Source organism: Rhizophagus irregularis, chromosome 21 (genome assembly GCF_026210795.1).
Source record: "Rhizophagus irregularis chromosome 21, complete sequence".
Lineage (NCBI taxonomy): Eukaryota > Fungi > Glomeromycota > Glomeromycetes > Glomerales > Glomeraceae > Rhizophagus > Rhizophagus irregularis.
This window is the reverse complement of record NC_089449.1, coordinates 2633073-2659912: the sequence shown is the minus strand read 5'-3', so window position 1 is coordinate 2659912 and position 26840 is coordinate 2633073. Positions and strand designations below refer to the sequence as shown.

Below are 26840 nucleotides of genomic sequence, written 5' to 3'. Positions count from 1 at the left end.
CATTCTGATGGTGCTTTTATAAATTAGTATATCAGTCATGTATAACCAATTTATGCGTTTTTCTAAATATGTATATATACGAGTTAAAATTTGATATATATAATCTAATGTTATTAAATCATTTAAATTTTTTTTTATTTATTCAATAAAATGTATTGGTTCATCGAGGTGGAATGTTAATTGCAGATTTTGGTTTATCGAAAGAAGAATCTTTAATAACATCAAATTCTCTTTTGAAAGGGATCCATAATGTCATAAGCAGAAAGGATATAAAAGATTTAAGGCATCTGATATATTTAGCTTTGGAGTATTATTATGGGAAATATCATGCGGAAAAATACCTGAACTTTCCGATTTTATGGTTATGACAAAACTTGCTAATGGAGTTCGAGAACAAAGAGTAAATCCAACACCTGATGAATATTATGATTTTTATACAGAGTGCTGGGATGAAAACCCTGAAAAGCGTCCTAAAATTGATGAAATTGTTAGAATTTTAGAAGTTATAATTTCATCAACTTCACCACCACCAACCTACAAATCTAGATTTGAATTCTGAATAAGTCATATTTATTATTTTTAATTTATATACACAATACTTTGGCTGAGACAAATTGTTATTAAAATAAAAAATGCCCATTAATTGAATCATCCTAAAATAAATAATAAAAAAAATATGAAAATTTGAAAGCATATTAAATTTATAATAATGCATATTATAATTATCCAACTGGCCAAATTTTAAAGGAAACAAATACAATAGATTTTCCTAGAAATAATTCATTGTTAAAACTTATATAGTCTATCGTTATGTCAAAATTTAGATAAATTGCCCTATAATATCATGAATTATTTATTTATAAAAATTTCTTTCATAAACTAATGAATAAATAAATAATTTCAGTTACAATTTAAAAGAATACATTTTTTAAAATTTTTGTAAAAATAAAATTATCTATCTAGTTAAATCGGAATTAGCTAAAAAAAAAAAGAAATAATAATTATATTTTCTTAATACAAAATTTGATTATAATGATATTAAAACCATGATAAAACAAATTGTTAAGTTTTATCTTATAAGTTCTGTAAAGCTAAGAATCATTAAATTATCCCATAAATTAACTTTCTGACTGTTTCTATAGGAAGCATATGAAATGTGTTCATAATTCTTTGCGTAGATATGTATGAATATTTTAATTAAAGCTACTATGTGATGAGCGACGTCCAAAGCAGATTATTTAATCAGGAAGATCGTGGAATAGTATAGTACAACTTTTCTTTATTATTGCGGTTTTAAAGGGATTATCGTATTACAAATTTATTTGAATCTTAGACTTATAAATTTCGGGATTTTACCAGCAGGATTTTAAACGTCGAGATTCTGTGACCGTTAAGATTGAATATCGGATTTTTTGGAGATCCCAATTTTTGGAGATCCCAATTTAAAATAATTAATTAGTATTCTACCCGTGACTCCTGTACAGTATATTCATTATCACTAAAATTACTTTTTTGATTTTTTCTTTATCTTACTTTATCTTGGCGTCATTCCTTCCATAATCTAATATAGTAGTTACTCTCTATAAATCACCTCTCTTAGAACCATAAATATATAAATTCCCAAATAATGTATTTAAAGAGGATGTGCATTTATGGAGAGTAAAAATATAAGCTTGGGACTGACTAAAGGATACATTTGTGGAGAGTACAAATTTATGGCGAGTTAAAATTTGATAGGCCTTTTATTATCCATTTTCAAAATCATTTAGCCCTGTAAAAAAGTCGATCCGTTTTATATTCCGTCTTTTTTCCGTAAAAGGCTCATATTTCCGGAATTAATAACCTTATATCACGGAATTTATCGAATCATTTACATTTTCCGTGAATGGATCCGAGAAAGGCTCATTTTTACGGAGTTTTTACAGAAATAACGGATAAAATTTTTATAGGGTAGTTGTAAAAAATAAATACGATATTCAGGGATCAATTAATTAATATGTTATTCTCAAAATAATAGTGATGGAATTGAACAATTATTTGAAAAAATTTCAGTTGATATTTTATTTTTAAAGCTTTTCAATTCCCTATAAAAAAAGTTTGTCTGATAAATATTCGGAATGGGGTCGATTTCCCGAACACTCGCACGTTATTATACAATATTTGTTACAATTTAATACAAGATGCAGAGATTGAGAACTTTCGACCACATAAAAAACGTACAATATCATGATAATTGTCCAATATATGTCAAGTAAATGTTCGGAACGGGTCAATTTTCCCGAACAGTGTTTGGACAACTTTTTTTATAGGGCAATGGTTATTCTTCAAATTATAATAGTTAATATATATGATCAATAAGAATCTTTTGCTATAAATAATTATAGTAGTGATAGATCAGATCTAATTAATTGTTCAATATACTATTTAATTATCAATTTATCCAATAGAAATCTTTTTGATAAAGAAATTTAGATATAGCATAAGACGTGATAGTATAATCATATATATTGTAATTTTGCTTTTCCCTCTCTCTTTTTTTAAAAACGAATTTGATTTAATATCTTAATTTACCTTAACGATGTTCATAATCATGTTTAATTAGTACTATATCTTAAATAACTTGTTAATCTTACCATTTCATTCTCACTTGAAACAATAATTCAAATAAAATTTTTAATTTTATTAGAAATATATTTCATAAATGAGTTTTTTACCATCTAATCAGGATAGGTAAGTTTTTTTCTGATAGACCATAAGATTTAAAGTACTCAAAATCTATTTGTTCAATCCAATAATATTTCTCATGGTTGTAACACACGTATGGCATGATATTAAGCAATTCTTTTGGATAATTATCGAGTTCACTAAATTTTTAAAGAAAATATATATATTATGTTAATTATTGCAAAATATCATTACAGTCAGCTCTCCATAAATGCATCAACCATAATAAATGTATCTACTATTTATACCCTCCACAAATGCATCCTTTAGTCCGGTCCAAAGCTTATCTGGTTTATAATTATTTTACCCTCTAAAAGCGCACACCCTCTTTAAATGCACCATTTTGAAAATTATGCACATGATCATATGAGGAGTGCATTTATAAAGAGTTGACTGTATTGGCATTTATATTGTTTAATTAAAAGTTAAATAGAATCATACGTCACGGTTTTCTTTAAAAAGCATTCTTTACAGCATCTAACTTCAAATTCCCAATAAATTTTACATCTCATAACTTGCTTACAAATTTGACAACCTCGTTCCATCATTAATAATTCAACATATTTTGTTGTTTTCATTCCTTTTGGTTGAGGAATATTTTCTTTTGGTATATATCGTGAATATGATTCTTTCCATATTTGTTGAGTAGTAGAAGAAGTTGGAACACATAAATATCCATAAAATTTTCGACATACTTGAGAAAGAATGAATAAATCAGATGGTGGTAATGCATATTTCAATGAATAGTTCAGGTGGAAGATCTGTAATTGGTGGCATTTTTATTAAGGAAATCAAAAGGGATATTATTTATTATTGAATTAAAATCTTAATTTCATTTTATAGGGCTTATAAGGTTGTGATCTGCATTACACAATGCATGATTACGTATATTACATATTACTATAAACGTATTTTTTTTTAATTGCTGTTTTTAATTTTGAATGAACTTTTTTTGATATTTAAACGAATATAATGGCATCATTGTTTATAAACCAAATACTTGATTTTATTGACAAGATTGAATAATTGCAGAAACGTTGTTTAATGACGCACAGTATATACAACTTATTCGAGAGATCATCGAGGGATAAAAACACATGATGTTTGTACGACATATTAAGTATTAAATAAAATGAATCAAATCACAGCAATTATTTTCTCTTAAAAAAAATGATTTACGCGAAATTTTTTCCTCTTGTAATTCTAATCCCTCTTGATTTTATCTATTTAATACCTATATATATATTAAGCCTAATAATAAACTTTATAGTAACATTAATCTGGTATTTTCCTTCAATATATCAACTATATTCATTTATTTTCATAGAAAAAGAATATGATTTAAGAATAAGAATTTATTTATTTTTGCTTTCACCTATAATTATAATTTTATATATTCCATTCTCTATAATATTTTCTATTGGATATTGCATCTTTTTTTCACTTATTAACCCATTTATAACAATCATACAGAGATCTGAGTATCCACTTTATTCACTTTCTTTAACAGTCGCAATAATACGCTTAATTTATAAATATAAGAATGATTTTTCTAATGAAGACAATTTAACAGATTCTTTGGTATTGGAAAGAATCAGAGAAGTTATGCTTTTTATCAAACAGAATTGGTATTTTAATTCCGTCAAAATTTCAAAAAGAATCAAACTTGACGATTCATATATTTGCAAATTTATGATTATTAAATCAATATGTATTTTAGACTTTATAGCAATCATTTCTATTATCATATTAATTCTACCATATATTATATTATTAATAGTTACTTATTCCCTAATGTTTAGAATAAAATTATATAGTTTTATAAATGGTTTATTATCAAAATTATTACATAAGTTCACTCGTCGTAAACTTTATTATTTTATGTTATTGTTTCTTTTTATCATTGCGATATTAGCATATATTTTTTTATGTCTTTTTAGCATATCTCTTGTTCTTTTGATTATAGCTAGCATATTATTTAGTATAATTACCAAATCGATTGAACTTTATAGAAGGAATGGATTTTATGATGTCATAGACTTGATTTGGGTAATTGTTATAGAACCATTCTTAGAAATCGAAGATATAATTTATATATGTTGTGGGGTTGAAATAAAGTATAGAGAAGATATGTTGGATATTTTATGAATATAAACAAAATTATTGTTCTTTATTTTTTATTTATGCTCGTCAAATGTCAATTAATGACCCATTAGTTACATCATAATATGACAACGTTACATGTAATTAAGTATAAATGCTTTGCTTTAAATTATGTTATCATTTTTATTATTTAAAAAAAGTTCACATATATGTACAGTAATAGGTTATATAAAATACCCCATTATCAATTTATCATAACACCTCTCCAAAAAAAAAAATTAGGCAATGTTTGAGTACTTATTAAATATTATTAAATTACACCTTAAATATTACCCACGTCTCCTTAACTAATACTTTCTACATTCAATTATGCCTTGAAAAACGACTGGGGCGCTTTGTGTCATGTTTCATACCACGTTTTGTAGCATATTCCATTGTAGAATCAAAAATGAGTTTTTTACTATCCAACCAAGTTTTTAAATCTTCCTTTGATAAACTATAATATTGAGAATATGCAATATGTATTTGTTCTATCCAATAATATTTTCCATAAAAGTAATAGGTATGTGGCATGGTATTAAGGAATTCTTGTGGATAATTTGACCATAATAATTTATACTCGCTAAATTATTATTATTATTTTTTTTTAAAAAAAAAAATTTTTTTGTCCGTCGATAAAATCATAAATATAAATATGCCATTACTTTTTTCTTTCTTTCTTTTTTTTTTTAAAAAAAAAAGAAAAGAAAAATAAAATAAAAATAAAATAATTAAAAATAAATTAAAATTCATTAAAACTTACTTTACAGTTTTAACCAAAAAGCATTCTTCACAAATTCTAACTTCAAATTCCCAATAAATTTTACATATTTTGATTTGTTTACAAGTTTGACAACCTCGGTCCATCATTAATAATTCAACATAATTTTTTTCACTCATCCCTTTCGGCGGAGGCATTTCTTCTTTTGGCATAAATTTCAAACGTGATTCTTTCCATATTTGTTGAGTAGAAAAAGAATTTGGGGCACATAAATATCCATGAAATTTACGACAAACTTGAGAAAGGGTAAATAAATCAGCCGGTGGTAAGTAAGCGCAAAATTTGGCAAAAAGTTCAGGTGGAAGACTTGCGATAGGCGAGTTTACTTTTGAAATATTTTGTTCGGGTGTCATTTAATTATATTAACTAAAAGAGAAATAATTTTTTTTTTTCTTTATAAAAGAAAATGAATATGTATATTATATTATGCAATGTTTGTTTCACTCAATAAAATTTAATTTAAATAAAATGCGGAATAAAGTTTCCATAATGTGCAATTCCGGCATTATATACTTTTGAATATGATCTACACATTACGTAATTTGATTACATAAGAATCATTACTACGAAGAAAATCTTCAAGATTATAATGTTTGAAATTGGTTAGGTTACGGCACGAGTTCCCGACGGACGACAAGTATTCCCGGAGTTATGTAGGAATACGCGATCAAGCTGCCGGTGTTAGGCTTTCGGGAAAATGTCCTGCCGGGAAACGATTGGTTGTAGTATTATTACTTTTATTTAATTTTCATCATATTTTTTTCCTCAGAGTAATGAAATTAGATCGTATCTTCAGGCAAGTTTCGTACCAAAATCCTAGATAGAATTTAGATAATATATATAAAGGTGTAACCTTGTATACGTAAGATTTATAAATTTCTTGCAAATTTATCAAAATATTTCCAGGATGACGTAGACAATGACGTGACGACGACAAAATAAAAGCACACTGGATTTGAATTCACGTATTCACGCTCAATTAGAAACTATCTTCGCACTATTTCGTAGACGGATATATGTTTGTAGAATTACCAACTAATTTTTTATGAAAGAGCTGATCTCAATAAAGTTTACTACAAGATATTTGCATTTTGATTGATTTTAAAAAGATTTTATTTATATATTTTTCATTGTAATTATACAAGTGATCTGGCCTTTTTATAAATTGTAAGTTACCTACTTATGAGTTGAAATACTTCATAATCATCCATCGAAAATTTATCTTTGGTATTTCTTATCTTCTTTTCATAAAAAGTTTGTTGACAATAACTCGTACTATAATTTGTTCTGCTATCTTCCGAATATATCAAAATATCACCGCCAAAAAAAGGACCGTGTCTTTCAAGAAGTCGATTTAATGCGTAATTATAATCTTTCACTTTACTTAAAATTGGATCTTTGAAAAATTCCTTCTTGCTCCTAAAAGAAAATATAAAGCTATCCTTAATTTTGCCCCAACCACCAGAAGATAACCATACAGTTGGATTATATCCACCAATAATTTCTCCCGTTCCTTTTATTTTAATAAAAGTAACAGTACAAGGTTTATCATCACATAATTCATGAAATCTTTTTGGAGTAAATCCATCTCGACTTCCTCTTAATAATAATTGAAATTTATATGGTAAATATAATTCTCTAAATTGAGCAAATTTAATATTAACATCCACTTTATCAATCCATCTTGAAATTAAAGAAACAATATTTAAATCAACAATTTTTGAATCAATAATTCCATTAATTTTTAAACTTCTAGGAAGTGAAATATTTTCATTCGGTTTAATATCTGGATCCATATGAGAACTTAACAATTCTTTATAAAGTTGTTGATTTAATAATTTTTTATATGGTTCCACTTTGTGAAAGAATTCTTTAGATGATAAGCTATAAAATCTAATTAAAGGTAAACAATTTTGTAAAGTATTTTTCATTGCATCATCTAACCAAGTGTCAGGATCTGAGATGAGATTTGAATTTTGCGCAAGACCCCATTTTAATATATTTTCCCAAATTTCAATTTCTTTCATTTGTAAATCATCTCTTTTAATAAGTAAAGTTAAAGATTTTTCCGGAAACTTGGTGAAATCAAATGATTTAAATATTTTTCCAGGAAATTGGGCCATAAAATTTGTACAAAATTTTTGAAGTTTTAATAAATAATTTGATTGAAAACTTGTTTGATGAACCAATTCAAAATGTTGTTCCATCCATGATGATTTATTATCGACCAAATATTTTTGTATTTGATCAACTAGACCTTGGAGTAATAGTTCATCCGCAATAACCAAAATTTTTAAAATGTTTGAACATTCTTCTTCATCCAATGAGATAATTCCGCTATAAATATATCTTTATTATAATAATTTGTCTTTTTAGAAAAAAAAAATGATTATGAGAATTTAAATATAAATATTTTATATGACTGAATGACTTACTTTAATACAACTTTGAATATTTCTGGCGAGATTTTTGGAAAATCAATAGAAGTCTTTGAAGCCAAAACTCGTTTTAAATGCGGAGAACGGTAACACAAAATATTCTTGTGTGCCTTAAAGATTTTTGTATTACGATCTTTACCGACATTTATCGTAACATCACAATATTCTTCATTTTCTAATAATCGAGTATAGTCCTGTAAAATTTTTGTTGTCATATTCACAACCTTTGGGTGAAAGTTTTTTTAAAAAAAATAATGCGGCGTTAATTTAAATACTTTAAAAATTTTACTTAAATTTGTGTTTTATTCCAAATATATATTAACTACATACGTCAGGTTTATTATGTCAACGACGTCACTCAAAAGATAGTCAATTAGTCTAGTCTTATATATCGGGATTGTCAGACTATGGATAAAACACGTGAAAGCCGTCCTTCCGATCGACGTTGCAAAGATTGGTCGCAATTCCATGCACGCAATTTATTTTCGTATCACAAAAACTAATACAAAAATCGTAATAATGCGGTTTCAGTAAAACTTTTTAACTTTTTTATCGTTCCTTAAACAATGTCCTTAAGAAACTCTATTTCTATCATAATAATAATTATTCTAGATTTTATTATTTATATCTTACCCGTATGTTTGCTTGTTCTGATACCAAATCTTTTCATTTCATTAATTTGGTATCTTCCTTCAATATTTCAACTTTATTCATTCATTTTTACAACGAAAGAAGAAAAATTTAGAATAAGAATTTATTTATTTATATTATCGCCTATTATAATCATTTTATACATTCCATGTTGTGTAATAACGTTTATTGCGTATATAATATTTATCACTATAATAAATCCAATAGTAACAATTGCACGAAGACCGGAATATCCATTTTATTTAATATCATCTACGGCGGCAATTGCACGATTAATTTATCAACAATTTTGCGAGCATTCTGATGATAAAAATTTATTAATAGATTCTTTAATATTTAAACCTATCAATGATTCTATAGAATTTTCAAAGGAGTGTTGGAATTTTCATTCCTCCAAATTTCCAAAGAAAAAAGTTAATATTGGTGTAATTATAATGTCATTAATAGTTCTTTTACTTGTTTTCTTATTCGATTTGATCACAATTTTTATCGCTTATATCCTTGTTGTATTATTCTATTTAACGATGGTAGTTTCAATTTTTATCATTGTAAAATATTTTGTAACCCTCTTTGATATATCTATTGAAATATCCAAAAAATCAATTGAAAACATATTAAAAAATCATAAGAGATGGATTTCTATAATAGTGTTGATTTTTATCCTTCCACTTTCATTTATAGTATCAACTGGAATGTTTCCTATTATTTTCTTATTTTATATTATTTTTTATGTACTGATTAATATTATTATATTGACATTTAAAGTAATGTATAAAATGGGACATACTAGTTATTATTATGATATAATGAGTTTCTTTTGGGCTATTATTATCAAACCTTTTTTAACTTCAGATTTCAATATGAGTGCGGAAATGGAATTATTTATTTACAATATTTTTGGTATTAATATAACATATAGTAAAGAGTTAGTTAAGGAAGTAAATAAATATTACATATTTTGATTCTTGTAATATAAAATAATTGTATATATACTGTATGTTATATTTGTATTAGATTCTTTACACCATTCATTTATCTTGATTCAATCATGTGTAAATAAAGATGTATTATTACATTGTACTTTTCTTTTTTGTTTCTTGAGTAATATAATTTCTTAAATTTCTTTTTTTCGAGTAAAAATTAATTGGGGTTGAAGATGCAGGAGGAAATTGTTAATAGTTTAATATATTTGAATATTCACTCATTAAGAGCATTAAAATTTATAACTATATAGTTGAGAGAAGCATGTTAGCGCTTTTAGAAATAAATATGATCAAATCAAATCAGAACTTTTCTTCAGGGCGTAAGACACGTACAGTATTCTGAGTATAAAAAAAAAATTTGATATACAAGAAATTTTATTTACTAATAAAAAAAACAATGAGAGTAAGGTTGCTAAGTAATTCATCGTTATTGAAAAGATGTATACATAATATAAGGTGTAGAAATTTTTGAGCGATTAATTTTAAGAATTATAATACTATAAAGGTAATTTAGAAACTTTTTCGAAATGATTTATCTTTGTCATTCTTCCCTTTGCTTTTGTATTGTTGCTTTCCTAGATTTGCTTTTCTTTCATATGACATAATTATTGACTTATGCATAGATAACTGGCGGATCTTCTCTGATAAAACTTGTATTCGAAGTGTTACTGTTTGGTGGAACTTCTGATGGTGTAACTTTTGTAACTGTATTAGCATGTATATTCTTTATTATTCCATTACATTCGGCATTTTCAGAATCTTTAGCAACTAAATGTTGCTTGTTTCTTTCCTGGTTTTCTAAGATTTCCAGTAATGATCTTTATATTTCAAGCTACATATTAATTTATCATTGTATAATCTGCGTCTATATCCAAATCTATCTCTGGTAATACATAAGTTATTTAAAGTAGCAATTATCTATCCAGAGAAAGCTATCTGGATTGAGTTATAAATTATGAATTCTGCTGACATGAAAATAAGTATAAACTATTAGAATAGCAGACATTTTCAAGAGTTATAGTCAGATATATCTACAATCGCCCCATATATAATCACATCCTGTTTATTATCAAATTGTAATGCCCCGAAATTATAAAGCCAACATACACTTTTATAATCGTCATCATATGCTAATCACTGTCGCCAGTATAAAGGAAAAATTAATTTTACTTTTGTTTTTATTATAACGACAAGAACAGAGATGTATGCAATATTATAGCCGAAAATCTATCTAATGATACTTAAATACTCGTTACTACCTAACACCAAGGAAAAATCCAAGGAATCGTCCAAATAGATATTAGGTTTGACCGGTCTTGTCAAAGCAAAGGATTAGAATCGTAAAAAGAAATATATAGAATTAAATTAAAAGAAACGATTTACTAAATCACACCACTGGCGCTCAACGCCATACTGTGTGTTTTCTCAAAAACTTTAGTCTAAACTAAACAAGTTATACTAATAAAACTGCTCAGCACTCTCGAAAATGGTCAGAAAAAAGATTCAATTAGTACTATTTTTTTTTTTTATGTTGCAAATATTGTAAAATAAAAAAATTTTGAAAAACATATGAATATATGTAAAGTATATGCTGCAGAGTTAAATACTACGAAATGGAATATAATTATTATATTAATAGAATCAGCTTAGCTAATTTACTAATAATATAGTTAAAGTAACAAATAAAAATACATAAATCATATAACTATGGCGCTGAGCACCATGGCGCGTTGGCGCGTTTTATAATTTTCGAAAAGAAAAAGAAAAAGATAAAAATCTCTATTCATAGTTAAAAAAAGAATATTTGTTTTGATAAAGGGCCACATGAGAGATCATCCCTAAGTATAACCCATGGAGGCGTTACATTAGAAGTAGCCGGAATAATGCGAGTTTGAAGATATTGCGTAGAGCGATTACGTGAGCGTGAACGCGACGAAGTTTTAGATCTATGAGAACATGAGTTTTAGTATAGTAATTCTTCTTGCGTCGTGTGGTATCCTCGTTATGGATTGATTAAAGGAAAAATTTAGGTACTTTGAAAATAAATAATCATATGTCACATGACAACATTATATATATAATTGAGCCAATTATATACTTCCGATCAGAATTATAAATTTAAGCAAATAAAATTTCAAATTTTAATCGTTAAAAATCTGTATATAATCACCACAAATTAATATATGTTAGCTTATCTATATTTATTTATTTCAATCCGTGGATAATCCATTATCCGTCAATCCGATCCCGTCTAATAAAATACAATCCAGATATCCGTAGTGACGGATTGAAGATTATCCGGATATCCTTTTCTAAATATATGGAGATTTACTACGGTGTCTCCAAAGTTTAAGTGGCCGAAAAACTGAAGGGCTTAAACCCTATAAAAAATTTTATCCGATATTTTCGAAAAAACCGTAAAAATGAGCCTTTCACGGATCCATTCACGGAAAATGTAAATAATTCGATAAATTCCGTGATATAAGGTTTTACGGAAAAAAGATGGAATATGAAAAATGGATCGATTTTTTTTACAGGGAAAAAATGTAAACTGAAAAGATTTGAAGCAATAAGAACCAATTTAATTTCTTGAAGTGGAATTACAGTATCTTTGTTGCGTTTCTTTCCACTCATGCCATTCTACAGGTGGTTCCTATAAATTAATATTGAAAGCTTATGTTAGTTCTAGCTCATTCACTTCAGGCCATAATAATGAACACCAAAATGGTATTGTAAACAGTGACCATTTTGACAAGTGGTTGTACACCATAACCCAACTACCTTAGGGATAAGCATACAATTCGGGAGTGACTATTGTATATATATGGTATCCTTCACTACTATCTATGTCCTCCATTATGACAGGTCATAATATTGGACACCAAAATGGTATTGTAAACAGTGACCATTTTGACAAGTAGCTATACGCCATAACCCAACTACCTTAGGGATAAGCATACACTTCGGGAGTGACTGTATATATCATGGTATCCATCACCACCATCTATGTTCTCTATTATGACCATCAGATCCTTTGCAAGAGTGACTCCAGAGCACTTGACAGACCAACTACTATATCTTCAAGACGGTGAATTTGAACCTGATGACTTATATTCAGGTACCTTAACCAAGGCTTCACTTTCAAAGATATAACCCTGGGGTGGGTTCTCGTATGATGGGCCCCAGTCATCTGTTTGCAACCCTTTAAAGCCGTTCGGTCAGCCCTCATAAACCTTCGCACGTTGCTTTCGCGGTGTGCAGTCAAGGATTATGGCCAGTGGGTGATAGAATAGTACTCTCTACCCACCTCTTTAAAATTCCAGTAAACAGTAACATTTGTTAGACAGTAGGCTTTAACGTTTATTTTCTCCCAGTTAGGTCGGAGGCAACGTTATTATCCATAAAAGCCTTTTGTTGTTCGTATAGACCGTCCCGTCATCTTTTTTTTTTGCTAGAAGGGTTTAGAACTCGGAAACAAAATTATTATTAGACTTTTGTTCATATTGTTTATATAGAGTATCCTATCTGTTAGAGTTTTTTTTTTTGTTAGGAGAGTTTTTTTACTAGTTTTTGTTAGGAAGAGACCCTTTTTATATTATTTTCTTATCACGTGATATAAGTCTAATATTTATTTACCATGACTAATAGTTTGTTTGATATATGAGTCATCTTTACTAACTCTGATTTAGCACATCAAGCCGTTTGAAATTGGGGTATATAGTAATTAGATAATACATATTAGTACAAAAAAAATTTTCAATAATCAGTCGGCATTTTTTTGACTATCTTTTCAACCAAAATAGATGGTTCCTTTTTAAATCTTTCAAAGTTATTTTTTTTTTACTATTACTCTACCTCTCTTCCACTAATTTTGCTTTTCATTTCGCGTTATCATACTTAACTCAGAAAGTTCCTTAACCGTTGCTTTAACTGTACCCTGGGTTTGAAATAATCCGGTTCTGTAAATCAGCCATAGGAGTACGAAAAATTCAAAGTTGTACAAATTCAAAGTTTGTACAAAATTATTTACGTAGTAATGTTGATTGTAATGTGACGTAAATTTTTAAAATTTTAAGTGAAATTTCTAAATTCACAACATAATAATAGATATGCGATCATTATCATTCTATAGAGAAGAGAATATGTTTTTTTGGTAACATAATAAAATAACAGTTGAATTGAACTTATATTATTACTTACTTTGGTAGCAACTTTTTATTTCTATAGGCTTTGATGTCTTAAGTTACCTAAAACCTGATAATAACAGATTGTAGCCATTGTAATAGGCATCATTCAAAATAGAATTTCTGCGAAAAGAAAGCTTAATACACGGTGTTGTGCCGTACATAACAAAATTTGCCACGTTTAAGAATAAAATTTTCTTTTTTTACATTTTCTTAATAATAATTATCTTTGGGAATTATAATATTTGTTATAATGTTTATTTTGTTTAAATAACAATTACTTTCCATTCAAGCGACCAAATTATAAGTACTTGCAGTAACTCTCTGTGATGTAAGATTTCTCACGTCAAACTAATGACCATTTTTCATGAAGACCTTACTAGAATCATGGAAGTGTTAAAAATAATTTTTCAGTGAGGCATTTACTAAAATTATGACGTTAGATATTGTTTGTCATATATAATTGGCGATTTTTATTTTATTCTTTCCAGATTATCAATGATCGAAAGTCCATGCTGGGATGTAGTGTTAGTATATAGATAGCTCTTAGATGAATGAAACTCTAGCAAGTATTAGTATAGAAACGCCATTTCACTCTGTAAAACAAATTTATGTAGTGTAATTTCGTGACATTCTGTCCTCATATTTAACTTGAATTATTCCCATTTTGTATAAAATATATCATCGAACATACAATCTGAGATTGATTCATTAAGACAACAAATTTCTGAGATTGAGGCTAAGGATGCGGGGCTAAACAAATAACAAAAGAAATAAAGAAATCATCAGGCACAAGTCTAGAGTCGGGGATTAAATAAGAAATCCTTTTTTTTATTATTGACTAATACTTTGTTGCAAGTTGCGATAATCATTTTTTTTTACCTACTTTTTTGTGAAACATTTTTCTCAGAAAAATTAACAATTAATATAAGTTACTTTAATGTTAAAATGACAATATTCTGAAAGAAAGACAATTTAATATAAAATGATTTAAAAGAATTCGTTCTTTATTTATTATTTCATTGCACATTTGCGCAAGAATATTTTTATAAAATGTTGCACGCTTCTGTTGCACCAATTCACGTTAATCACAAGGTGATGACAGTTAATAAAAAAAAATATTTTACGATCAATAGGTAATGGTTTATACGTTCAAAATGACTGCCTCACTCGACGCTCTGTAGTAACTCAATATTGAGGGATATTTATAATGTAAAATTATTCCATGGATCAACTTGTAGCGCGCTATGTATCGCTAGTATATCTCAGTTTATACAAATATAATTTTATACATTAATAACATTTATGTTGTAAAGTGATACAGAGTTGAGAAAATACAAATTTAATGAATTAATCGACAATATGACTAAAAAATCCGGTCGAGTTTGACCCAACCAGATCTAATTATTCTGTCCCTAGTGACAACTCGTCAAACAAGTTTTCTTGCGCCAATAGACTTACCTAATCATGATCATCCATCAGCTAACAGTAATTGTAAAATAAATCTGTAAATTTTTAACTAAAAATTATCCAGTAAATAAGTATTATTTATTTCATGGGGAGTTGGAAATAAATGGGTAATCCCTGGAGCGTGTCAGTGTGCCACTCATTAAATATTAAATATAATTAGAGATTTCCCGGCTATATGAGATCGGGAAATAAGTAAACGAAGATTCCCGATCATTTATAAACTCAGCTAATCACTCGCAATTTTCAAAAATTAGTATGACAGAGGATTATACAATTAATATATTACAATACAAACCTAGCTAATCGAGTACTGGTGTTTGGTTATTAATAATCAATTAGTACGAAATGATCTGCGGCTTTTATAATGAAAAATTACATAAAAGTTATAATCTTTTGTTTTAATAAAAAAATAGTGTTAATAAATTTATTACATTATCTGCTTCATACAAAGTATCTTTACCAAATTTATCAATGTCAATTCCAAAATTAAGATATATTAATTCATCTAATTCTATATCTATACATGATAATGATAATGAATCACTAATAAAATTATATAACGTTAGAAATATTTTAATAATAATTATCAAATATGAGATTGTAACATTATTAAATCCATTCTTTTTGTATATACTAAATATTTTTAAAAATGCATTAGCTACTGCGGAAATCCAAACAAATTTATATAAAATAGTATAAATAACAAGGATCATCATCCAAAATATAAGAACAAATGGTGTACAAAGTATTGTTATAAAATGAAAAATTTTTAAAATATAATTAGAATTATTTTTAAATCCATTTAAACTATTTTCGTATAATCTACAAGTTGTATAAATTGAACTAATCAAACTAATTATAATTTCCATAATTGTTGTCAAGGATAAAGCAAATACGAGAATATAAGGTAAAATTATTAAAACATAAATTATCAATATTATAATTGAATCATATAATATGATAATTTTGGAAAAAATAAATTCATAAATATATGATTTATAACTATCTTCTGTAAGTTTTATGGAATGTAAATTAAAACAAAATTTTGTGAATTCTAATACCTCATTAAAAGGTTTTAATATTGGAGATTCTTCTAATACTTGATAATCGGATTTATAAAAAATTAAATAGAATATTGCCGCTATTGAAGAAAGTGAACTAAATGAATATTCCGGTCTTGCCATGATTGTTAATAATGGGAATACTAGAGATATAAGAATACTGTATCCGATAGATAATAATATAAAACTTGGAATATAAAGAATAATGAATATTGGAGAAGATAAGAACAAATAAATTCTTATTCTCAAATCACATTTTTTTTCCGCAAATATATGTAAATACAGTTGATATATTGATGGAAAAAACCAAAATAATGCCATAAAAAAATTAAGAATCAGACACGATACTAGTATCGGTATGAAGTATATTATAAATTCAAGTAGGATCAATATTAAAAGAAATCCAAATTTTACAATTAATAAACGCATTTTTTTTAAAAAAATCAAAAATAATAATACAAAATTGAAAAATCAATTTATAAAATAATAAATTATTATTAAAAATCAAATTAGTAGTTAATCTCATCAAAGCGGCATGCATATGCCCGTCGATTATCATAAATAGAAATTGGGAATAAGTCAAAAAAAAAAACTCCCGGATTTCCCCGAAGTCGATCTATATCGTATTCAAACCCCACAATGAATATTCATTGCAATAATTATATTTATTCATATATGTTGTATGATGTCAACTGTTTCATTCAAAAATCCAAAAATGTGTATTTCATGATGTCACACGATATTTTAAAATAATATTCTATATTGCTTTAAAACTTTTACTCTTTTGTTTAAACAATCAAGTATAATCGAGATGACCTTTCTATTTATAAATATACATTAATAAATAATTAGCATTTACTCCTAAGTCCTAAGCATTAGTTATAAATATAGATTTGAAAGGCCATTTATCAGCAAAATTTAAATAGTCTTCAATATGGTCATTAGATAAGATAACTGCCGAAAGTTGACGAAGCTCTTTTATCCAACTCCTTTTACGGCAATTGAGATTCTTTATTGGATTAATTTCATCAAAGCAGTAAACTATCAAAGCAGTACAACCAGCTTGCATACTTTACGCAGATGCCCAAATTGTCACATTCTATTATTGGATATGGAATATCAAGTCGAGCGACAAGCTAGCGAGGACCCAGGAATATATATATAGGGGTCAGGTGAAGAAAAAAATTTTTTATTATTGAGCTGCACGCATTTTTTCATGGCCGGAATTATGATAACGTCAGTCGGTTACTATAATAGGAAATAATATTCTGACTGGCATTATCAAAATTATCTAAAAAAGGAATGATTTTCATGATATACCTAGTAAATTTATTAATGATGGGGCGCAATATTATATTTAAAATTAGTGTATAAATTTTTAGTAGTTTAAAATTGTATGACGTTATAAATGTAACGTCCGCGATGACGTTAAACTAGAGAATTATAGAAGATCAGGTGAAATTAGAAGCATGTGACTTGAATAGTGGAAGAGAACTACAATTAGGTCAAAACATGAAAAATGATAAGTATTGAAGTGTGCAGTTCGATTAAGATCAAAATTTGAAAGATCTAAAATTTTTAGATTTTTGACTTAAAAACATGAGATGGAACAAAATGTTTCTTGGAGAAGGTATTTTTAGATTTATATAAATAGGGGTAAATTTAAAGTTCAGGATACGAATTTGGGATTTATTTGAATGATTATTTAGGATATGTTAAACCAAGCATATATTGTATTTATTTATATGAGTAAATTTATTCATCGCACGTGCGATGCATCGCCACTTTCCTTTTTTGTAAATTATTTATGTTGATCAACCTGCTTATACATCGCCACCCCCCTTAAAATAGCAATGATAAACATAAAAATTTGCATCGCACGTGCGATAAATAAATTATTTCTATTTATATTATTAATAAAGTATTATTTTGTTAAGCCTAAGGTGGCAACGTAATTTATTACGAGCTTAGGTCTTACAACATATATATATTTCTGGGTCCTAGCTAGCGCGCGGTTTAGATTAAATTCTAGAATGTCTACCACTCTACCAAATATTAAATGCGGAGTTCAATATTTGACGAGAATCAGCATATAAACAGCAAGCAAAAATATTTAAAATATTTTTTAAAATTTACAAAATTGTCACTGACTTATTGCATGACGCAAATCTTTCAAAAAGTAACACTTGCCGCTATAATTTAGAATTAGATGAAGGGATGTTAAAATATTATGCAAGAAAAGCCGACTAATAAAAAATCTCTTAGTTAGCCTAATGAAAATATTTAATTTGATTACACATATTAGATAAAAAGATTTATATAGAATTTAACTGTATAACAAGGTAAATCCGTATCATTTGCATAAATTATATTTTGATATAATTTTTTTCTTGAATTAATTCCAAAGGATCTTTAACATTGACTTTAACATCTTCAGGGTTTCATATGATTTTTTCTCTAGAGTGATTAAGCCATGGATTAAATTCAAGATCTTCTAGGTCGTCAGAAAAAGTATCAAAAAATCTGAAAAATAAAGGTGAGTTTCTTCAATTACCTCATTCACCATCAGTTTCTTCATCATAGGATTCGGTAGGGCGTCCTCTGGTACATTCCATTGGTAAAGTAAAGCGTCTATTTTTCCATTTGAGAGTAAGTTTCTATAATTGTGAGACGAGAAGTGTTTTCCATGAAATTTTTAGAATCTAAATGCCCAGAAAATTACTGATATTACCAACTAATTATTTATTAACATAATTCCTAATCCTAACCGTTAATCAGAATTGTAATTTAAACATTCAACATCTACTGGTGTTCCTTCAAACTTGAGTATCATTATAGGATTACGCTATTAACTCTGAATTTTATGAATATCCGGCAGATTATCCAAAACAATTAAGAAAAGAAGTTGATAAAATACCATTAAATATATCCGAGCGATTCGATAGAAGTAAACAAAGAACAAAAAAAAAAACTTTTTTACACAACTATAATATGGTATGTTATAAATTTCTAATATTAGTCGTGGCCAGCAATTTTAGTATCATTATTCATAATCTTATGCAGCCGCGTCGCGTACTTATCAATTAATTTAAGATTGATCTTAATGGGAATAGTAATTATATGTAGTGTTTCAATCCGTTTATCCGCAATCCGTATCCGTGGACGCATTTACGGTGGTTATCCGGATAGGATTTTTTAAACTGATACGAATGAGAGGATTGGAGGACGGATCATCCGGTTTATCTGTATCACTAACGGATCCTGGTGGTTCATCCGGATTATCTGTATCAGTTATGTATACAGTCTTTTAAATTTATAAATTTTCAATGAATCTATCATTGCTAAAATTTTTTATTTTTGCTATTACAGTAACTACACATATGTGTGGTGGTTATATTTGATTGGATCAACTTAATTGTGGAAGATTAGCTTTTTTTTGCAATTCTAGTTCCAAGTAGGGATTGGAATCGATACTGCGATAGTCAAATTAATCGAAAATTGATTCTGAATCGGTTAATCAAAAATCGCATGAAAAATTCGAATCTGACAGCCAAACTATTTTTTCATTCTTATGACTTTTTTTATGATCCTAGTCGTTCGTTTTAATTGATGTTTGGCCTAAAATAATATAAAAAATTTAAGTGTTTAACGATTAAATAAAATTTAATTCCGGCCGGCATTAAAGCTCGGCCGGAATTAACTTCGTGTAACCTAGAAAAAAGTTCTAGACTTTTTTTGGTTACAATGTGGTACAAAACCTATAAACGCGTATATTCCCTATTGATTGGTATAAGTAAATATTAAAAGAATAAAAAAAAAATCGATTCATGATTTTTATGTACATAATATCGATTAGAATCGATTAATCGAAACCAAAAATCGAATTTTTAAATCGAATCTTGAGATTCGACTAATCGCGATTAGTTGATTCTATAATCGATTCTCAAAAATAGAATCGATTCCTATCCCTAGTTCCAAGATTCCAAAATTATACTCATTTAATTTTTAACCTCAAAATTTTTTCATATAGGATTTATTGAATTCTTATTTGTATCAACCAATTTTATTAATTACATGAAAGATTTAATTAACTAAAAACAATAAAATGATAATAAATTTTATTTTTTTTTAAAAAAAGTAAGAAAATAGTAAACACGAACTTTTATTGAAAAAATTTAAATTTACGTGTTTTCGTATTTTTATTCTTAAAATTTTCTTTCACTTCACTAGAACACTTTTACCAACTTCGAACATTGACTACAAATAATATTGATAATGAAATAGGACAAAGCCAATTTAATAACCTATATGATTGATAGATTTAGATGTTCATCGTATATTTTGGATCCAAAAACTTAAAAAATATACATTACTTATCAAGACGGCTATAATTCATTATTAAAGTTGAAGTGGTGATCAATATCAAGTATCAACGACCAGACGGTCAATCGTACGATCAGATCACCAGAGAATTACGTAACATTAGTTCACTTTTTTATAAATACCCTGAGAAGCAATTTTCATATTAATCATTTTTTCAACGTACTGATAAATTACAGTTTTTTACTATTTCGTCATAATAACCATCAATCAAGAGCTTATCTAAGGTAAATGAAAGTCAAATCCGAAAAAAAGAATTATTCTGTGTGGAGATAGAATATCATAGTTTTAATATTTTGCATAGAATCAAATGTTGTATATTAGTTCTTTTTATTTATTTTCGCATTCCCAAATCTATAGTAGAATTCAGATATGATATAATATGGCAAATTTCGTGGCATATCTATAAAGCCAGAAAAATTAATTAGCATCATGATGATGCTTTTCTAGATTATTCTTTGGGAATATACTTGCTCATTTAATGACAATGTAAATAATGGTAAATTTGATTAAATTTATTAATTTTTTCGCTCTTGCAAAGGCGGATAAAAGGATTTGCTAAAGCTTCACCTTTTTATATAATTTGCAGTGAGAAGGATCGATTTTGGAATCAATCTTTGATGAAGGAATATGATCGCATCACTAAAATAGGATCATCAGACGCTTCTTAATTTATAATAGATTCTATCCTAATCAACAAGGTGGCATCGGTTAAATCATTAGATCTATGGTAGAGCTTTCCGAAAAATAGACTTACAGTCTACAATGCGGATGTTATATATTATGCGATATCGAGCTAGTAAATAATATGAATCTGATCGAATTGTTTAAGATGTTACCGTATGATCGCTAGATGCTAAAGAAGTATTTACAAAGAGATAATTTGCAGGCAGTGGTAATAAAGATGAAGGGTTATTGAGAATCCGCGCAATAAATTAAAATGAACTCTTTACGATGCTGCTTGTTATTGCTTCAGAAAAACTAAAAATGGTAATTTGTAAGGTCGTATCAGTCTGTGAAATGATACACTGTATTAATCTTATAAATGTAGATACCAAGCTGCAGTGCAATTATTTTTTTTTAAATTGAAAAAATGACAAAAATGACACCATATGATTAAATATGGCTCATATTGATTTATATGTTTCAAGCAAAATGGCCTAATTTTTGTAATGCTGTAACAATGTTTCAGCTTTTGTTCTTACATTTTTTTACTGTACCTATAATGTTATCAGAAGAAATTTTGTACAAAATTTGGCATGGAAGTTACTGGAAAATTCCATACACACACTGGAGAAGAAATACTTGGGAACTATCCTACTTTGAAACATATTCTGATGCAATATCTAAGTGGAAATTGCATAATGATTTAGATAATAAGCTTGATATTTTAACAAAATACCTAAAATCAGGAGCAAACAAAAGTAATAAGACTTTGGTGTTAAAACATCAACTAAAGGTTAGTAGTGCTTTTATATTTAAAACATTAATGAAAAATAGTAAGTGTATTATACATGTGCTAATGAACCTGGGAAAGAAGAGCGCTCAGATAAAGAGCTTCTTTGGCTTGCATATCTTACCATGAGGTTCTTTGATTAAGATCTACCAGTTCTGTAAGATGAGCCAGCTATATACCTTTTTTATAATAAGGGATCTTACTTAAAACTTTTTATTTTCTATTACAAAAATATGGAAAAAAGTGTAGCGAAAAAGAAAATTTAACTCCTAACCCTACTACTTCTATTTCTGCTAAAAGTGGTAATATTAATGAAACAAATAGTCAAAACTTAACTCTTAGTACTGCTACTCTTTCTATTCCTATTAAAAAAAGTAATATTAATAGAAATGACAACCTAAAGAAAAGTCTTAAGCTTAGTAATGAAGCCTCTGCTAGTAGGTTTTAATTTTAGTTCTTGTATGTTAATAATACTGAACATTATAATTAGTTCTTATAAATTTTCAGAAATTTCTTTAAAAGAAATTATTCAAAATACATTACCAAATCTGGTTTATCCTCAATTAAGACATAATAAATCAGATTCAAGTATTATATCTGTTGAACGACGATTTCCTGATAAGATTTCAATCTGGAAGGATTTTAAAGAAAAAGTGCAATTATGGAAATCAGTATGTGTAGATAAGAAATACAAAAAACCAATATTTGGATCACGTATAATTACATGTGAAAAAGATATCTGGACTGCATCAGAAATAAATATTCATGATATTTTGACACCACTAGATAGATCAATTTGCTTTTTAGATGGTCGTGCTTTGAAATATATGGCTGGAGAACCAGATTTCATTGTAGTTGATGAAAATTATAAAGTACTTATACCCTTTGAATATAAAACCAAATGGGTTTTAAAAGTACCATTTAATAAGAATATAGTGGAACTTTATCTTCAAGAAAAAGGTATTCGAGAGAGAAAATTTGTAGGTATAAAAGAAACTTCAGCTTATAATCCCATAAATCAAATTTATGGATATATGTGTGCAAATAGATTATGGTAAGAATTTCAAAGAATTTTTATCTTCTTCATTTTATATTTAATTTTATAATGAATTTTAAAACATGTAATTTTTTTATAGTTATGGAGTTTTATCAACATTTGATCAAACATGGTTTCTTAAAAGAGGAATAATAGGGAATCATGGGTGGTTGCAAGTATCAGATGTTATTACCAATACATCAACAGAACCTACACTACTTAAATCAATTGCCTATATAATTTCTATTGCTTCTAATAACTGTTATTCACCATTTATTGAAAAACCTTTATAGTGAAGAGTTACTATCTACTGAAATTTTATTTTTATAAGAACCAAATGCCATGACTCATCAAAAAACAATATTAAAAATGTTATATATTAGAACAAATTATAATTAAAGTTTATTTATTGAAAATTTTTTACTTTGGCACTTACGTTCGATGAATAAAGTCAAATTACTAATAGTATATATTTCTATATATGTATTCTTTAACAAAATTAAAATACTGGTCCAAAAAGAAAATGGTTTTATTATATTAAAAAGGATTATTTAACTTTTTAAGTTTGATAATAAATTATTAGCAAGTTTAAAATTTATAGAACTTAATATAGAATTATAGACTGTCTTCTATCAATTTTCAATGGACTTTTATGAAGAGGATGATAAACAACTGAAGAATATATTACGCCAAAAAGCCGCATTTTTAAGAAGTTTTTATTTGTTTGTCATTTATAATAGCTTAAATTATCATCAAAGAATTGCAGAAATTTCTTCCCATTTCAGAATTTCTAGAACTTAAACTTCATAACATTCATGGATTAGAATCATTAATTTAAAAAAACTAAAGGAACTATTTTACAAGTCATTAATAATAGTGTTAGATCTGCTGAAAAACAGAAATGTTAATTCCTAATAATTTTCCAATATTAAATGAAATTTTTGTAGAAATTTATGTGATTAGTCTGAATTCTTTTATGATAATGATAGTGATATTGGGATAAATTATTAAATAATTTTCTCCAAAATCTTATATATTAGTATAACGTTATTAGTTTAATTACATTCAGTATATACAGTATAATAATATATTGGTGTATTTAATAAATTCTACCATTAATATAATATCATTTAACTTAAAATTCTCAGAAAAGAAATGTTAAAATCTTTAAAATTACTTTTATCCAATACAATTGAAATAAGATTACATTTATCGTTTCATGAATACATTAAAATATTATTCACTTTAAGACAACAACCTACATTTAAGAATGAGGCCATTATGTTGGAGAACTTTTTTCAGACTTGAAAAGGGCAGTCATGATTCGAGTCAAGTGAGCTAATTGGAGTACATAGTCCGAACTTTAATATTGAATTCATTCTTTGTAGGTTCCTGACTAAAGTTACCCAGCTATGTGATAAGTTAAATAAAAAGAATCATAATTGCTAAGAAAAAAAGAATTTCTTTTAATTATTAACAATTTACTTAGTTATTAATAAAAAAAAACCATCCCGTCGCAATGGAATGGATGATCCAGTGTATTTATTTATTTATTAGTATTATTATTTATTTAATTAACTAAGTAATGTTAGATCATAATTACTGAAGCAGATTAATGATCTTGAAAAAATTGTTTAGGAAAATCCAAATATATTAAGAATTTACACAGGCAGTCTCTATAAACCGAATCTTTGAAAACTTAAAGCGGAATCTTTGATATACAGTATCATCTGGAACAGATTATTAATAGCACAATAATAAATTTATTTTTCGATTTTCGATATTTGATATTGGATTTTACCCAAGTGGATGATTTTCTCGATTTTTTTTTTTTTAACTAATGATCGACTTAATTTTCTATTTAGAAGCGCTTTGTGTTCCTATGAAGCGCCAAAAATGCAGGGTAGTTACACTGGATTTTTGATCTTTGTAGTCTTCCAAATAAAGTAATACTGTCATTCAAACATTACGTAAACCATTAAATAAATCTGCAAAATATAAAAGTAAAGTTCCTTAATTTTTTAGAAGAAATTTAATCAAAATGCAATTTATTCCACCTGAAATCTTTGCTAAATTCTGTACGTTTTTATCACCAAATGATTTATTTAATCTTTCTCAAGTTTGTCGCAAATTTCGTGGATATTTATATGCACCAAATTCTTTTTCCACTCAACAAATATGGAAAATATCTCGTTTACAATTTATGCCAAAAGAAGACATGCCTCCACCTGAAGGAATGAGTGAAGAAAAATATGTTAGATTATTGATTACTGAACGAGGTTGTCAAATTTGTAAAAAAACTAAAGAATGTAAAATTTATTGGGAATTTGAAGTTAGATGTTGTGAAAAATGTTTTTTGAAAAAAACATCAAGGTAAGTTTAATAAAAACCTTCAAATAATAAAGTTTGTTTACAATATTGCCAATGATATTAATTTTCATTTTTTTTCTAAAAAAAAAATAATAAATAAAATATTAGTTTGTTTAGATTGGTTTCTGAAATTAAGTATTCATACAAATTTCTTAGTATTATGCCATGCGTCCGTGTTCATAAATTACATTATTGGAAAGAACAAATAGATTTTGTATATTCTCAATATTGCGGTTTATCAAGAGAAAATTTACAGACTTGGTTAGAGTATAGAAAACATATGTTAGATTCTTTGATGAAATATGTTGAACAACGTGAATCCAAAGAAGCAAATTTTAGACATGAATTTGAAGTGGATCATTCTAATATATTAAATTTTTTTAGTAGCCTTTCTCAACCTCTACCTTCTGATCCGCCTTCTCAACCTCTACCTTCTGATCCGCCTTCTCATCCACTACCTTCTGATCCGCCTTCTCATCCACCGCCTAGGAAAATAGCCCGGCGTCTTAAAAATAATAATGAAGAAATTGATAATAACAAAGTTGATATTCTCTTTAAAGCTATCGATGTACCTTTACCTTTATATGTTCAATCTGTTAAAGATATATATGCTCAATATATACTTTTATCTTCCAAATCTAGAGAAAGTAACCCTTATTATGTTAGTTATTTATCTTTTGATTCTTTTCTATATAGTGATTATATACCTATTATAACTTTTCAATCAATTCGAGGTGAGAACGAGAACAAGGAAGAGAAAAAGAGTGATAGAAATAGAAAGAGAAAGATAAGAGATGATTTTATTAAAAGCGAAAAGAAAAAGAGCAAAGGAAAATTTTATAAATTTAATGTGAGAGAAAAAAATTTTAAAAATAAACTCTCTTATAAATATGGTTAATAACATAGCAACTTTATTCACTGAAATTTAATAAAATCAGTATTATTTAATAAATGCATAACTTTTACATTTACTTTTTAAGTATTACAATTTTTACCATGGGTAAAATTCACAAAATTCATGTTTATAACTTAAATTAATTTTAAAATACATATAAAAAAAATTTTCAAAAATTGAAAAAGGAGAGATAATAATAACCCAAAACAGGTTTATAACATCATAAAATCCATTATTATTATTTTTATAAAAATCAAATATTTTATAAA

The 26840-nt window shown here is 27.0% G+C and overlaps 6 protein-coding genes across 6 annotated transcripts; 2 read left to right on the top strand and 4 right to left on the bottom strand.

The window, feature by feature from the left end:
* Positions 1-358: 358 nt before the first annotated feature.
* OCT59_013997 (uncharacterized protein) lies at positions 359-559 on the top strand (the record flags this gene model as incomplete). The annotated part of the gene is made up of 1 exon (XM_025324919.2): positions 359-559. The coding sequence occupies one exon, from the start codon at positions 359-361 to the stop codon at positions 557-559; it is 201 nt and encodes a 66-aa protein (XP_025183692.2).
* A 2151-nt stretch (positions 560-2710) lies between these two features.
* On the bottom strand, positions 2711-3302 carry OCT59_013996 (uncharacterized protein; the record flags this gene model as incomplete). Its single annotated transcript, XM_066141899.1, has 2 exons — positions 2711-2864; positions 3166-3302. 2 exons carry the CDS (start codon positions 3300-3302, stop codon positions 2711-2713), a joined length of 291 nt encoding a protein of 96 aa, XP_066001987.1.
* A 1888-nt stretch (positions 3303-5190) lies between these two features.
* OCT59_013995 (uncharacterized protein) lies at positions 5191-6000 on the bottom strand (the record flags this gene model as incomplete). The annotated part of the gene is made up of 2 exons (XM_025330156.2): positions 5191-5449; positions 5630-6000. The coding sequence occupies 2 exons, from the start codon at positions 5998-6000 to the stop codon at positions 5191-5193; spliced, it is 630 nt and encodes a 209-aa protein (XP_025183693.1).
* Positions 6001-6819: 819 nt separating this feature from the next.
* OCT59_013994 (uncharacterized protein) lies at positions 6820-8300 on the bottom strand (the record flags this gene model as incomplete). The annotated part of the gene is made up of 2 exons (XM_066141898.1): positions 6820-7996; positions 8083-8300. The coding sequence occupies 2 exons, from the start codon at positions 8298-8300 to the stop codon at positions 6820-6822; spliced, it is 1395 nt and encodes a 464-aa protein (XP_066001986.1).
* Positions 8301-17302: 9002 nt separating this feature from the next.
* Positions 17303-17503, bottom strand: OCT59_013993 (uncharacterized protein; the record flags this gene model as incomplete). The annotated part of the gene is made up of 1 exon (XM_066141897.1): positions 17303-17503. One exon carries the CDS (start codon positions 17501-17503, stop codon positions 17303-17305), a length of 201 nt encoding a protein of 66 aa, XP_066001985.1.
* Positions 17504-25347: 7844 nt separating this feature from the next.
* On the top strand, positions 25348-26574 carry OCT59_013992 (uncharacterized protein; the record flags this gene model as incomplete). The annotated part of the gene is made up of 2 exons (XM_066141896.1): positions 25348-25679; positions 25833-26574. 2 exons carry the CDS (start codon positions 25348-25350, stop codon positions 26572-26574), a joined length of 1074 nt encoding a protein of 357 aa, XP_066001984.1.
* Positions 26575-26840: the final 266 nt, after the last annotated feature.